The sequence below is a fragment of the Corticium candelabrum genome, chromosome 1 (assembly GCF_963422355.1).
Source record: "Corticium candelabrum chromosome 1, ooCorCand1.1, whole genome shotgun sequence".
Lineage (NCBI taxonomy): Eukaryota > Metazoa > Porifera > Homoscleromorpha > Homosclerophorida > Plakinidae > Corticium > Corticium candelabrum.
Window position 1 is genome coordinate 14,264,485 of NC_085085.1, and position 12,664 is coordinate 14,277,148.

Consider the following 12,664-nt stretch of genomic DNA (forward strand, 5'->3'; position numbering starts at 1 on the left):
GTGAATGCTTGTGTGTGTGTGTGTGTGTGTGTGTGTGTGTGTGTGTGTGTGTGTGTGTGTGTGTGTGTGTGTGTGTGTGTACGTATATTGTTATGCTTGTTGTTTAGACATGCTTCCCAAGGAACCCGAGTGGCTTGATGGTAGTACTTGTCAAAACTGTGGTGTTAGCTTTGGCATCAAGACAAGGAAACATCACTGGTACGCATGGATATGAGCGTGTTAATGCGAGATGCATGTGGTAACTACAAACTAAGATTTTTTATGTTTGTAGCCGCCACTGTGGTCGACTGCTCGATTCCAAGTGTTGCAGCAAACAAATGCCCCTCATCAAGTTTGGTCTCATGAAACCGGTGCGCGTTTGCAATGAATGTTGGGGAGTGTTGACATCAGCCAATAGGTGACTTGATAAGTCACCATTGTAGGTTAGTTGATGTACGCTGTGTTGATTTGTGTTTAAATGTTGACAAATGAATAAGTGTATGTTGTTGCTAATACATGTCTCTACTGGAACAATGTTTAAACCCAGAAAATATTGTGTGTGACTGTGAATGAAACGCAGCTGCATGTCCATAGGCTTTGGAAATCTTCATGACACAATGAGAGTGATTGTCTAACCCTTGGGCACACATTTTAATGGTTGGAGGTAATAATGTTTATTTGAAATGTCTGTTTGCCATAAGCCCTATGTGAGGTGATGCTACGATAAAGCAGTGTACATCGGTCCAATAACAGTAACTGAGCAACAGGTCAAGCATTTGCAATGAAACGTATTGATTGATGGAAACAAAACAAGTCTGTCTTCCTTCTCAGTCTCTCACTCTACATTAGACAAAGGATTTCTATTGATGATAGCAAATTCTTGTCAAAATGGTTATGTTACTAGTATGTAAAAATACCTATTGTTTTCCACAATTTGTTCTGTCTCCTAAATTATAGAAGACAAAGAGATTTTACATACATACCCATTCTGACAAGAATTTGCTATCAATAGAAATCCTTTGTCTAATGTAGAGTGAGAGACTGAGAAGGAAGATGAGACTTGTTTGTTGCCATCTATCCATGTATTCCATGGCAAATGCTTGACCTAACAGCTAAGTTTCATAAACAGTAACTAATGCAATCTGGTTGGATGAGCTGGGGTTCGTCTACTGTCTCATGTGTAGTGACATGGCAGAACTGACATAACTGACACACTCATGTAAGTGTACTATACGGCATTTCCATTACTTTGTTGTTTCAGTCTACAAACTAACAGGAACGCCATTGTTTCTAAAACAGTACAAATTTTTGTTACTACTTTCTGAAAGTAGATAGTGTGACTGACTATGTGGTCAAGTGACTAAACAAATAGCTGCACAATAATATTAATAATAATCATGGAAACTGATAGCAGCCATTAATTACATGTTTGAAGTTCAACGATAACGAGTTACTCTTCTGGTCCCAGTGCGTGCCGCAAGGTAGAGAAATCAGTCACAAATAGTTTGGCTTTCTCTCTCACTGTTTGACGTACTCGGTTTCCACCAAAGCCAATAAAAGCATCCTACACATCACATCAGTATTGACAATAATCATCACAGGTGTACAGTCTGTCCCAGGTAGTGATGATGACTGTTGCCAGAGCACAACGCATTGAAAAATTGCGGAATTGCTGAAGAACCACAGTCTAGATTATTGTGTGTGCATGCATTTTTCAAGTCACGTCTGAATGTGAGTCACGTACTCATTGCCTATCATTCACACCTAGTCATGCAGATTCCTGATATATACCTGGCACTGATGTTGCTGTACACAAGTCACAGTCCATCAGTCTAACTGACTCACACTACCTCATTTCTGCCAGTATATATTTATTCGACAGTAATTTCTTCAGCGTCATTCATGAGACGAGATCGACAAGCCTGTGTCATAAGACATAGGAAGTACGACATATTGCAATGAGCACAGAGCATCAAATTGAATTGCTCCTATCCAGTTAGCTGGCAATCAAGTCTTCTCAATTAAATGTGATCTGGCTGAGCATCATTGAGAAGTCTCCAGCAGCAAGTGGAGTAATGAATACAATTACTGTATTGTTGAGTTAACTAGACTATTGAACAACAGGCTTACCGCAGGTGGACAAGCTTCCATGTCTGTAGCTCCATCTCCCACCATCACCAGACTAGAATGCAAAACAGTCAAACATGTAAACTCAGTTTTTAATTAATATGTTGGACATTCTGACTGACTATTTGTAACCAAACTTCTTCTTCAACGTTTCCATCACTTTTTTCTTTCCTCCAGTTTCTGAAGTCGGTTCATTCTCATCAAACCCAACATACTCGCCTGTAAATACAACCATCCCTTGCAATCTCACAAAGTACGACAGCATGTTTCTGCTCTACCTGCTTCATTAAATAAAAGATTATTGACAAATAAGTTTTCTGGTGGAATTCTCAGCTTGGCAGCCACGGGTGAGATGATTTGTCGAAAACCACCCGATACTAAGTAAACGGAAGTTCCTTTTCTGTGTAGCTGCTGGACAAGTTCCCTGCAGATAATTATTGATTACAATTAAAAGACAACAGGTTCGTGTTGACATGCTAATATACTGAATTCCTGGAGTGAGTTGAGATGGACGTTCTGCCACCAACCTTTGAACCTAAAATTGAGAACTCATGTTACGATATCTAAACTAATTTTGTGTACAATCTGAAATTAAATTATTTCAAACAATAACGTAGATATGGGCTAAACACACCTCAATCACTTCCAATGAATTTAGGGTAAAAACATGGTCACCAAATTGGTCATGACATAACATCATGAAAAGTGCACAAATAGCCACCCTTGTCCCAGTGTATTTGTCACAAACACAATCGAATAATAGAAATCCAAGGTTAGGACACCCTGCAGTACAACACTACATTAGCTAAGTAACCTAAGTTTTAGGTTTTTCATAATGTAACATGATCTTCCAGATAGCCCTAACTTGTTATTGACTTGCTTATAGCTTAATTAATTATTTTGCGTCTACTCTTGGGGGTGTGAAGTGCTTTCCCAAAAAGTTTGGGAAGGTCTTGGGAAGTAAATTGGCACGTGATCAGCTGCACTGTACGTGAGTGCTGACCACGTGGACTCTACAATGCTGCAACTCTCAATCTAGAAGGTTCAGTTGCAACACTGCCTAGGCTTCAACTGACTCGCTAGAAATGTGTGTCTCTTGTAAAACAGACCCATGCACAGTCGCGAACAATAGGCGCGTATCGCGAAACATCCTAAACTATGTGCCCTTTGTCCCGTCGTCGTGACACAAACCACGCCTACACCGTCAAAAACCCACTCGTGACCATCGTATGATGGTTGGATGATCATCCCGATAATTACTTTGCACAAAATTTATGTACTACTACTACGAGTGTCAACGCAATAGTCTGGGTCTGGGTCTGTCGCGTGGACACGTGCGCATGCACGAGATGAGACAGTGGATTGTGGAGGCATCAGCCTACCTGTTTGCTCGTTGGCTTGCACATTTTCAGTCTCTCCGACAGAGCAGTGCGAAAGGGGATGGAGCCTCCCATTGCTTTCTTCGTCCTAACAAAGGCAAACTGTCAGCGAGCACGACAACATCTTGAGCGACTCCGCCCTCTTGTCATTTGTCATACCATTCTTTCACTTGCTCACCGACTCCGCAGAAAGACGCTAGTTCGTCGATTCCTTCTTCCTTAATTACGGTGCTGTCTACATCAAAGCAGACAGCGTCTGCTCTTTGCCATACTGTGAGAGTTTCTAGTTCTGCCGTGTTCATCGTGTTTCTACTGTAAATTAATATCAATAGATCAGCATTACACGTGATCGCCTCGACACGCCTAGCCTCGGCCTCCAAGACCCGTGTAGCGCCGATTAAAATCGCTAGACGTCATCGATCTCTTTTGTCTGCGTCATCTATACTACTATATAAAATCGTCTATCTATACTACTATATAAAATCGTCTATCTATACTACTATATAAAATCGTCTATCTATACTACTATATAAAATCGTCTATCTATACTACTATATAAAATTGACGGTGTTTGTATATATGTATAAGTTCGATAGCCGGCTAGACAGGATCACCCACGAGGCTAAAATTTGGGGTACGGGCGTAACTCGGCATGGGTAAGAACATGGGCAGAGTGGCGTCGGCTTCCAGCTTTTTCAGTTGGGTACCCTTTTGGGGGTGCATTGTACAACGACACAGTGCTGTTCATCGTTCAAGAAGGAAAATGAATGTCCCTGATAGATTCAATTTAAGAAAGTTCCGTTACGTGAACTCAACCTCATGGCGTAGTTTTGTTTTCTACTAACTAAGAGTGCAATGCTCACTTTCAATATCCATTGTTTGTTCACATGCCATTGTTACGTCACAATGCTATAGCTATTCAGCAGTCCCATCAGACTGCGTTATCTGAGCAAGCTGTTGTTGATTTGTTTATCTTAAACATCAAACTACATTCAAAGCAAAAAGATAAGAGTTCCGAAAAGAAATATTGTTTAGTGCGTAGGTATAGGTTGGAAACTTGCTGAGTATATTCTAAAATATCCCAGGAGAACCCGCCTCTACTCGCGCGCATTGGATAACATCAAACTACGTCCAGAGCAAAGACGTAGAGGTCCACTTAGTAATAGTCAGTGCATATATAGGAGGACACGCCTCCACTCACAAGCGAATTACTCTGCAACGGCTCATTGGACCTCCACCAAATTAAGCTGACCTCGGACAGTATGCACGGAGCGTGTCGTTTATTACCGGCAACGTCAAAAACGACAAGATAGTTTTGTGTAGGATATCTGGGTATTTAGAAATACGCCTACCTTTGGTTTTTCCGAGTACACTCGCCGAATACCTACCACATTCGATACGCCTGTTTCCTGCAACGGCAGCAACGTCTTCAAAGTGATAACATCCAATGGGACTGTTGAAATGCCTCCGAGAAGACTCACTGAAGAGACGTGTGACTGCGTTTGCACTGAATCCAACCTACACGTTTCCTGCACCGAGCGCTAAACTGGGAGTGTGAACACATCACAAACAGAGAGCAAACAGTGCACTAACTCATGCCTGCCTGCATGTCAAGCTACTGCATGTATCCTATGGGTGAGTAAGAAACTGCATGTGACTTTCAAGTTTCTGTTGTTCAGATATAGATCTCTGAACGGGAAAGTTGCTGCAAATTTCTGGGAATATGACACTTGGTTAAGTTTTCATTTGTCTTCAACGGGATATTAACAAATTAGCACATTCCAGTTTATTCAAACACACATGCCCACACCAGTCGTTTGAACTGAAATCCTCACAGGGAGTGTGTCGATTTCTACCAAAAAATTGCGCATGACGTGTCTACACACGCTCAAACTGAGTCTTCCATCATAACACTACAGTACTCTGCCCGTACGAAGGACGGGTCATGTATCTAGTAAATCATAAAATGAAAAAAAAACTGGTAGCTATAGACTAGCAGCCGTTTCTTTTTCCCGTCTATTTCTCTAAAGTCTAAGTTATAGGTAACCTTGATCGCCCCATTTTCAGGTTTAGCGTGAAGAAAACTTTAGCCCACGGGGTCTACATTTATTTTGTAAACCTTTCTAAAAAAATTCTAGGTTCCACACACCAGTGGCGTAGCCAGGCATCTATTTTACCGGGCATATGCCCGGGCAACTTTTTGCTTTGCCCGCGTATTTTAGGTGACATAAATTCAAGTTCAACGCATTTCTATAAACAGTCGGGAACACCGTGATAGAGGAGTCCCGCCCACGGAACTGTCCCGGATGCCGACTAATATCAATTCTCAGCGTCTGATTCGTTGAATTCGCTCAATGCAGGAGAAGATGGATGCGTCAGAGTCTAACGCTAAGCGTAGAAAGCGAAAGCGACATACTGTGACTCTGAATGACTTTTGGGGACCCAAAAGGTATCATTTCTCGTAGATACCAGTGTAATGATTTGGTGTACTTGTAGAAAATGTTTGTGGTTAATTAGAATTGAAAACGGTGACAAAACGGGCGATTCAGACGATATGCCTAACAAAATTCAGCAAGCCATACCTGAAAGCGCTGAGTCTGCCTACGAAGCCCCGGATGATTCTGGTTCTGGAGAAGACATGGCAAATACCGAGCCTGGTAATGCTAGGAGTACTGTGTGTTCAACATCTTTGGAGATCATATCAAGTACATATGTACATATTCTTTCCAGGCATTCATGATTGATTTATGTTGTGTTCTCTACAGAGTTGGACATTTCCACGAGGTTTCAGAGCGGCCCTTCCCAACCGGTCTGTCAGTTTCCTTCTAAAAATTTTGGAAAGGGAAAACACTCATGTAGAAGATCGTTTGTTGCCACCTGGTACACAACATATCCATGGTTGGAATACTCGATAAAATTTGACCGAGCCTACTGCTTTGCCTGTCGTCATTACTGCCTTGGCAGTGCAAGCGGCCGTGCCGACACAGCGTTTACCAGTATAGGTTTCGGCGACTGGAAGCATGGTACTGGTAATAAAGGAGCATTTCTGATCCATGCCAGTTCGGCACATCACAGGAATGCTATGGCAGAATGGCATGAGCGGCGACTGGATGACTGTAACAGCCAGCGTCGACGAGTTGAAGACCTCTTTGCAGAAGAAGATGAACGCGTTGTTCTTTCTAACAGACACTATTTAAAATGTCTGGCGGAGGTTATCCTCTTGTGTGCTAAACAGAATCTTGCACTTCGTGGGCACGATGAATCGGAGGAGTCATCGAATCCAGGCAATTTTTTGGCTGTATTTGAGCTTCTTGCAAGGCATGATCACGAATTGTTCAAACGAATTGAAACGCTCCCCGGTAACGTAAGTTATAAGTCTCCAGAGATTCAAAACGCTTTGATCCAGTTGATGGCTGATATGGTACGAGAGAAAATATGCAGTGAAGTACAAAGGAGTGGCTATTTTTGTCTTATTTGCGACGAAAGTAAAGATGTAGCAAAGAATGAACAGCTTGCAGTTGTTCTGCGCTATGTTCTAGACGGGACTGTTCATGAGCGGTTTATATCTTTCACACCTCTTGGCAACCTTGCAGCAGACGGGATAGCAGAGGAGATCTGTCAAGTGTTGACAAGGAACAAACTTACCTTGCAGAACTGCATTGCTCAAACCTACGATGGTGCTAGTGTCATGAGCGGAAAGCACACCGGCGTTCAGAAGAGAATCAGAGACATTGCTCCGAAAGCCGTCTACACGCATTGCTACGCACATAGGCTGAACCTTGTTGTCGTTGATTCTGTAAAGTCCGTCTCCTCGGCGAGTGTGTTCTTTGACGTCCTTCAGAGGCTGTACGTCTTTGTTTCATCTTCTGCTGTTCACCCAATTTTCTTAGAAGCTCAAAAACGTCACTATCCGCAACGTTGTGAGAGCGTCACGCTGAAGAGACTTTCAGACACACGATGGACCTGTCGAATAGACTCTATACGAGCAATGCTTAAATCCTTTACAGCAGTAGTCGATGCCTTATCCTCTTTGACAAATGCTAGCAACAGCGAAAGAGCCATTTTAGCTGCAGGTCTATTGTCACGAGTGAAATCGTTAGAGTTTACCTCAAACTTGGTTATTTTCGAAAAGCTGCTGACTATTACAAAAAATCTGTCCGATCAGTTGCAAGCTGAAGATTTAGATCTGTCTGGAGCCGTTGATTTGTTAGAGACTGTGATAGAGCAATTGGTGGAGACCAGGGAATCCGGGTGGGACGATACATGGCAACAAATTCTTCACTTGGCACAAACCTGCAGCGTTAATATGGATGTTTCTGATGGATCACGCAGTCGTGGTGATCCTGGACTTGTTACCGGTCGTCGCACTCGGAAACAAAAGGAAATTACTGATTGCGTTTTAACAGAGACTACTGGGCAGCGATTAACTGATTATTTCACCAACGATCAAGATCCCCTGGATGACGTGGCAAGAACGAAAATTCATTTACGACGAAAGCTTTTCTTACCGGTGATAGACCAAATGCTGCAGGAACTGGAATCAAGATTCAGCAACGATGGACGATCCCTTATGAAGTCAATTCAGGCTTGTAGTCCACAGTCCCGAAACTTCCTTCAAGCAGACGCCATTAATGCCTTAGTGGTACATTACGACATAAACCGTGAGGAAATTGGTTATGAAACTCATCAGGCAAGAAAATTTCTTAATGCATCTATGTGTGAAATGAAGTCTATCGCCGACGTCATTAGAGTTCTTACGCCGGTCAAAGCAGCTTTTCCGCATCTTATATCTGCCTTGCAGATAGCGTTGACTGTTGGGGTGACATCTGCCTCATGTGAGAGAACTTTCTCTAGTTTGAAGAGGCTGAAGACTTACACGAGACAATCGATGCTGCAAAGCCGAATGAACAGTCTAGCGATTTTGACCATAGAGAAAGATGTAGTTGAAACGTTAGATTTAGAGAGGGTAGTTACGAAATTTGCAAGTTTAGAATTTGGAAGATGCCGAAGATTAAGTCTAGTTAGCAAAAGCACAAAATTTTAGTGCTCTATAGAACAGCTTGTATTCTAACTGAGCTAATTATGAGTACATGATTAGGTTTTGTTCGATTGGTTTGTGAAATTGATGGATATGGGCAATGCCCGGTCAGTCCCTAAGGGCATGGCTACGCCACTGCACACACGTCACGTGCACCGCGTGGTACAGTGTACGCGTAATGGTTGAGGAAGATACTTTTACTCGTCTAACTGGTTCTATGGTGACTCATGTCGTTGTAGCAGTGCTCATGGTGTTTTCTGGAAGTGTGACTACACTCTCAATGAAGTAATTAATTAAACTCCCTTACTAAACAGAGCGTATACGATTAGACTACTTTGACAACTTGTTCCAACTATTTTGATTTGGCGTACGTGTTGTAAGAAGTTTAGTGAAGGTATGCTAGAGTCTCGCGCAACCAGCCTTCCGACGGAGTCAAGAAGGGGGCTGGCTGCGCGAGACTCTTCTAGTGTATATGAAGTGTATGGTTATCTTAGGCCTGCATGTTCATAATGCACGCGTACGCGTATTGAGTATAATGTCTGTTTTCTGCGTCCAGATGGGCTGATTTAACATCTGCAGTTGGTCAGAAGGGAGTTTACGAAGACCATCTTTGTGATTCGTTGTTTGGTGACATTCCTTGTCCGAATGATAACAACACCACAGCTAGTGATGGAGGACATTCTCGTAAATTTAACCATCCATTTTTCCAAGCAGTTGTGATGTTTCTTGGTGAGATGTTATGTTTCTTTGCGTATAAACTTATTGCAGTGTGGCATTTTGGCAGAGGTACAACAGCCGTTACAGGCAAACCATTTAATCCAGTTGTCTTTTTATTTCCTGCATGCTGTGACATGATTAGTAGTTTTTTGATGAATGTGAGCCTTACCATGACATATGCATCAGTCTTCCAGATGCTTCGTGGTGCTGTTGTTGTATTCACTGGATTATTGTCTGTTGTATTTCTTAAGAAACGGTTATTCAAACGGCATTGGGTTGGGATGACATTGGTCATCATTGGATTAGTGTTGGTTGGTGCAGCAAGTAAAATAGATGGTGGTGATGAAGGACGAGACACAATGTCACAATTGACTGGAAATTTGCTTGTTGTGATCGCTCAGATTATTGTTGCTGTGCAAATGATCTATGAAGAAGTGGTTATCAAGAAATATGACGTACCATCACTGAAAGCTGTTGGATGGGAAGGAATCTGGGGCAGCAGTTTGCTTGGTTTGTTACTGATTCCATTTTATTTCATTCCACTAACAATATCTGATGTGCAACCTAAACGTTTGGAAAACAGTATTGATGCTCTATATCAAATACACAACAGTGTACCACTTATTATTTCCAATGTCACTCTGCTACTAAGCATTGCAATCTTCAACTTCTCTGGCATTAGTGTGACCAAAATGATGAGTGCAACAACCCGAATGGTTCTAGACTGTTTGAGGACTCTCTTTATTTGGGTAATTAGTCTTGCTCTCAAATGGGATAAATTTTACTACCTACAGCTGGTTGGTTATCTGTTGTTGGTGTGTGGAACTACCATCTACTACAATCTTGTGTTTGTGCCTCTCTGGAAAAAACTTAAGATCCAGAAAAGGAAGCAGGAAGAACAGCGATTGCTGTATGATACAACAAACAGGGAAGTTGTGAATTAGCATCCCATTGCTGTCGTGTAATCAACTGCTCTCCAGTTTGCAAACTTTGTTTTCATGGTATTCACCTTTACAACACGTCCATGTATATATGAAGCTTTCGTCAAATTACAATTTACTGCACATATTCAATATGGTATATGTTTGCATCATGCAATGGCTTTGTCAGCAAAGTGGCGCCATATGTTACAACTGCATGAGTATGCAGGCATTCACTGGTCAGTTGCACTGTATTCTGTTCGCTTGCACATCATATTTGTGACTACTTTACTGTATGTTTGCCCTTCGTCTTTCCATGAATGAACACGACAAACATAATCATATGCCTCTTCAATCAGACTTTCTTTCATGATTGGAGATGAAAGAAGCTGCTTTGCTTTCAACACAAACTCCTAATGTTGCCAAGTAAGAAAACGTCAAAACATTTATTGGTTCTTGCCATCATCCTTTTTAATTTACCTCTGGTGATGTAAACAGCAACCCTGTTTTGTAATCTGTTACAATGTCTACATTTCCAGGAATGGCTCTTGCCATAACGGGAGTCCTCAGCTGCATTGCCTACAAACCATACAAGTGTACCATCTTATAATATTATTGATACAAATAAGGTGAATCAATCAATTGTAAGTCAATCTGTTAGCAATACCTCTGTTCATCAGTCAAACCTGGTGTGTGTGTGTGTGTGTGTGTGTGTGTGTGTGTGTGTGTGTGTGTGTGTGTGTGTGTGTGTGTGTGTGTGTGTGTGTGTGTGTGTGTGTGTGTGTGACAACCTCAAGCAATACTTGGCAAGTCCCCTCACTCCTCGATGTATTAACAATTATATCTGCAGACCTAACCGCCGACTGAACATCAGGCTGCGCCAATGGCGGCAACAAACAAACACCAGATAATCTAGAACCAATGTAAACATAAGGTCTACATAATACCCAAATTTAGCACCATATTTTGTTCCAACCTAGAAACAGTAGTTTCCACTTCATTGCTATAGTCAACACTCAGCTAGAAATTATAGATTACGAATGTCACTACATCAACATACAACACACACACACACACACACACACACACACACACACACACACACACACACACACACACACACACACACACACACACACACACACACACACCATCTGTGCACGCATATAAAACTTACACGTGGTCCAACTATGATGAAATAAATTCGTTTGTCTTCTTTATGCCAGTCTGCATCAACAACGACATGCTTGTACTACATGACTTCTCTATACACGTAGCAATTAATGAGCTTCACACCTGCCACTGACTGAACAAGATATAGTGGATCTTTCACTGGTCTCAGACCTCCCACTAACAATATTAAAATACAAGCACTGCTAGCTTCGGACAGCTTGCAAGTCGCTTCCAAGTGTTGACGAAAATTAAATGATGATGGATGTGTATATGGTGCTGTATCAATCATATATACCCAGTAATTCAAATTAGGATCACATACAATAGAGTGAGATAACCAATGGACACAAGACATCAAAATATATTTAATGAATTTCTTTGATCTAGAATACCTTGTGGTTGCTTGATTATTCGTCTTGAAACATCTGGCTTAAGTCAACACCAAACATGCCACATAATTATAACTTCAAAATAGCACATGAATTATCAAACCCAGAGACGTCTTGCTTGACTCATCAAACTGTCGGTAAATGCAATTAGAAACCTAAACGTGAGTGAAACAAAAGTGAAGTGTCCCATCTCCCAACTGATGCAGCAAACATAAATCAATTCACTCTGCATTTTCTACAACTGATGTCATGACTGCCAGTTTGTCTTTGTTTTTGCTGTGTTCGTTAACATCCGTTCCACCAAATATAACACTGTATGGCACAATATCCAAACCTATAGTTATAATTATTGTTAAGACATGCACATCTGTGATGGCTATACACTTGTAGCACTACGTTATGGTGTGCACCTTTAATTAGACCGCTGGTTCTGTATGCGTGAATGGCTAGTGCAGATCGAACGTCGTGAAGTCGAATCCAGGCATAAAATTCGTCACTGTCTTGAAAGTCGCCAACACTTTTTACTATGCAAGAGTGTCCCAACTCTTGCAACTGCTTGCTACAACATGTAAATATTAATAAAAACAAAATTATTAATAAATAAAATAGAATTGCAATTTTACAAATTTATTACAATTTAATTAATAATTTAATTCATTAATAACCCGATGAACTCTGTCAGCTGCCTTCTTACTTACTGTATGACACTGTGTACAGTCACCTTATACGATGCGAAGTTGAATGATTGCCGGTACCGGTTGCATTCAACAGAGGAGCAATAATGACTACGTTCATTTGCTTCAGACGCTCATCTAACAATACGTACGCGTTTTCGCAATTACGAGCTAGAATAAAAGCACACGAAATATGTAATATTGAATAGAAGTCTGAGAAGTCTCTGGAAATGTACAAATTAGATAGCTAGCAGTTTGATACTAACGC

At 41.4% G+C, this 12,664-nt stretch overlaps 5 protein-coding genes across 6 annotated transcripts in view; 3 read left to right on the forward strand and 2 right to left on the reverse strand.

Moving 5' to 3' along the window:
* LOC134178438 (rabankyrin-5-like) overlaps nt 1-522 on the forward strand; it is a 10,404-nt gene extending 9,882 nt beyond the window's left edge. Inside the window, exons 19-20 of the mRNA XM_062645319.1 lie at nt 108-198; nt 272-522. Of these exons, the coding sequence (XP_062501303.1) occupies nt 108-198; nt 272-401 (221 nt within the window). The 3' untranslated portion in view covers nt 402-522. The remainder of the gene's footprint in view (nt 1-107; nt 199-271) is intronic.
* An 809-nt stretch (nt 523-1,331) lies between these two features.
* On the reverse strand, nt 1,332-3,819 carry LOC134184518 (phosphoserine phosphatase-like). The gene is made up of 7 exons (XM_062652231.1): nt 3,645-3,819; nt 3,489-3,573; nt 2,592-2,641; nt 2,385-2,530; nt 2,229-2,325; nt 2,110-2,161; nt 1,332-1,543 (listed from the first exon to the last, which is right to left on the reverse strand). The coding sequence occupies exons 1-7, from the start codon at nt 3,785-3,787 to the stop codon at nt 1,430-1,432; spliced, it is 687 nt and encodes a 228-aa protein (XP_062508215.1). The 5' UTR covers nt 3,788-3,819; the 3' UTR covers nt 1,332-1,429.
* Nucleotides 3,820-5,641: 1,822 nt separating this feature from the next.
* LOC134194719 (zinc finger MYM-type protein 1-like) lies at nt 5,642-8,594 on the forward strand. The gene is made up of 3 exons (XM_062663668.1): nt 5,642-5,934; nt 6,003-6,190; nt 6,251-8,594. Exons 1-3 carry the CDS (start codon nt 5,840-5,842, stop codon nt 8,527-8,529), a joined length of 2,562 nt encoding a protein of 853 aa, XP_062519652.1. The 5' UTR covers nt 5,642-5,839; the 3' UTR covers nt 8,530-8,594.
* A 93-nt stretch (nt 8,595-8,687) lies between these two features.
* LOC134184495 (solute carrier family 35 member F6-like) lies at nt 8,688-10,220 on the forward strand. The gene is made up of 2 exons (XM_062652200.1): nt 8,688-8,808; nt 9,080-10,220. The coding sequence occupies exons 1-2, from the start codon at nt 8,702-8,704 to the stop codon at nt 10,182-10,184; spliced, it is 1,212 nt and encodes a 403-aa protein (XP_062508184.1). The 5' UTR covers nt 8,688-8,701; the 3' UTR covers nt 10,185-10,220.
* Nucleotides 10,221-10,230: 10 nt separating this feature from the next.
* LOC134184504 (glycosyltransferase 1 domain-containing protein 1-like) lies at nt 10,231-12,662 on the reverse strand. 2 transcript variants are annotated; one of them, XM_062652221.1, is made up of 11 exons: nt 12,444-12,662; nt 12,133-12,281; nt 11,948-12,056; nt 11,826-11,877; nt 11,726-11,762; nt 11,457-11,510; nt 11,338-11,387; nt 11,137-11,180; nt 10,952-11,072; nt 10,641-10,739; nt 10,231-10,573 (listed from the first exon to the last, which is right to left on the reverse strand). In XM_062652221.1, exons 1-11 carry the CDS (start codon nt 12,515-12,517, stop codon nt 10,394-10,396), a joined length of 969 nt encoding a protein of 322 aa, XP_062508205.1. In that variant the 5' UTR covers nt 12,518-12,662; the 3' UTR covers nt 10,231-10,393. The 2 variants fall into 2 exon arrangements, with proteins under 2 accessions (XP_062508205.1, XP_062508197.1); XM_062652213.1 differs by having other exon boundaries at nt 11,457-11,609.
* Between the last annotated feature and the right edge of the window lie 2 nt (nt 12,663-12,664).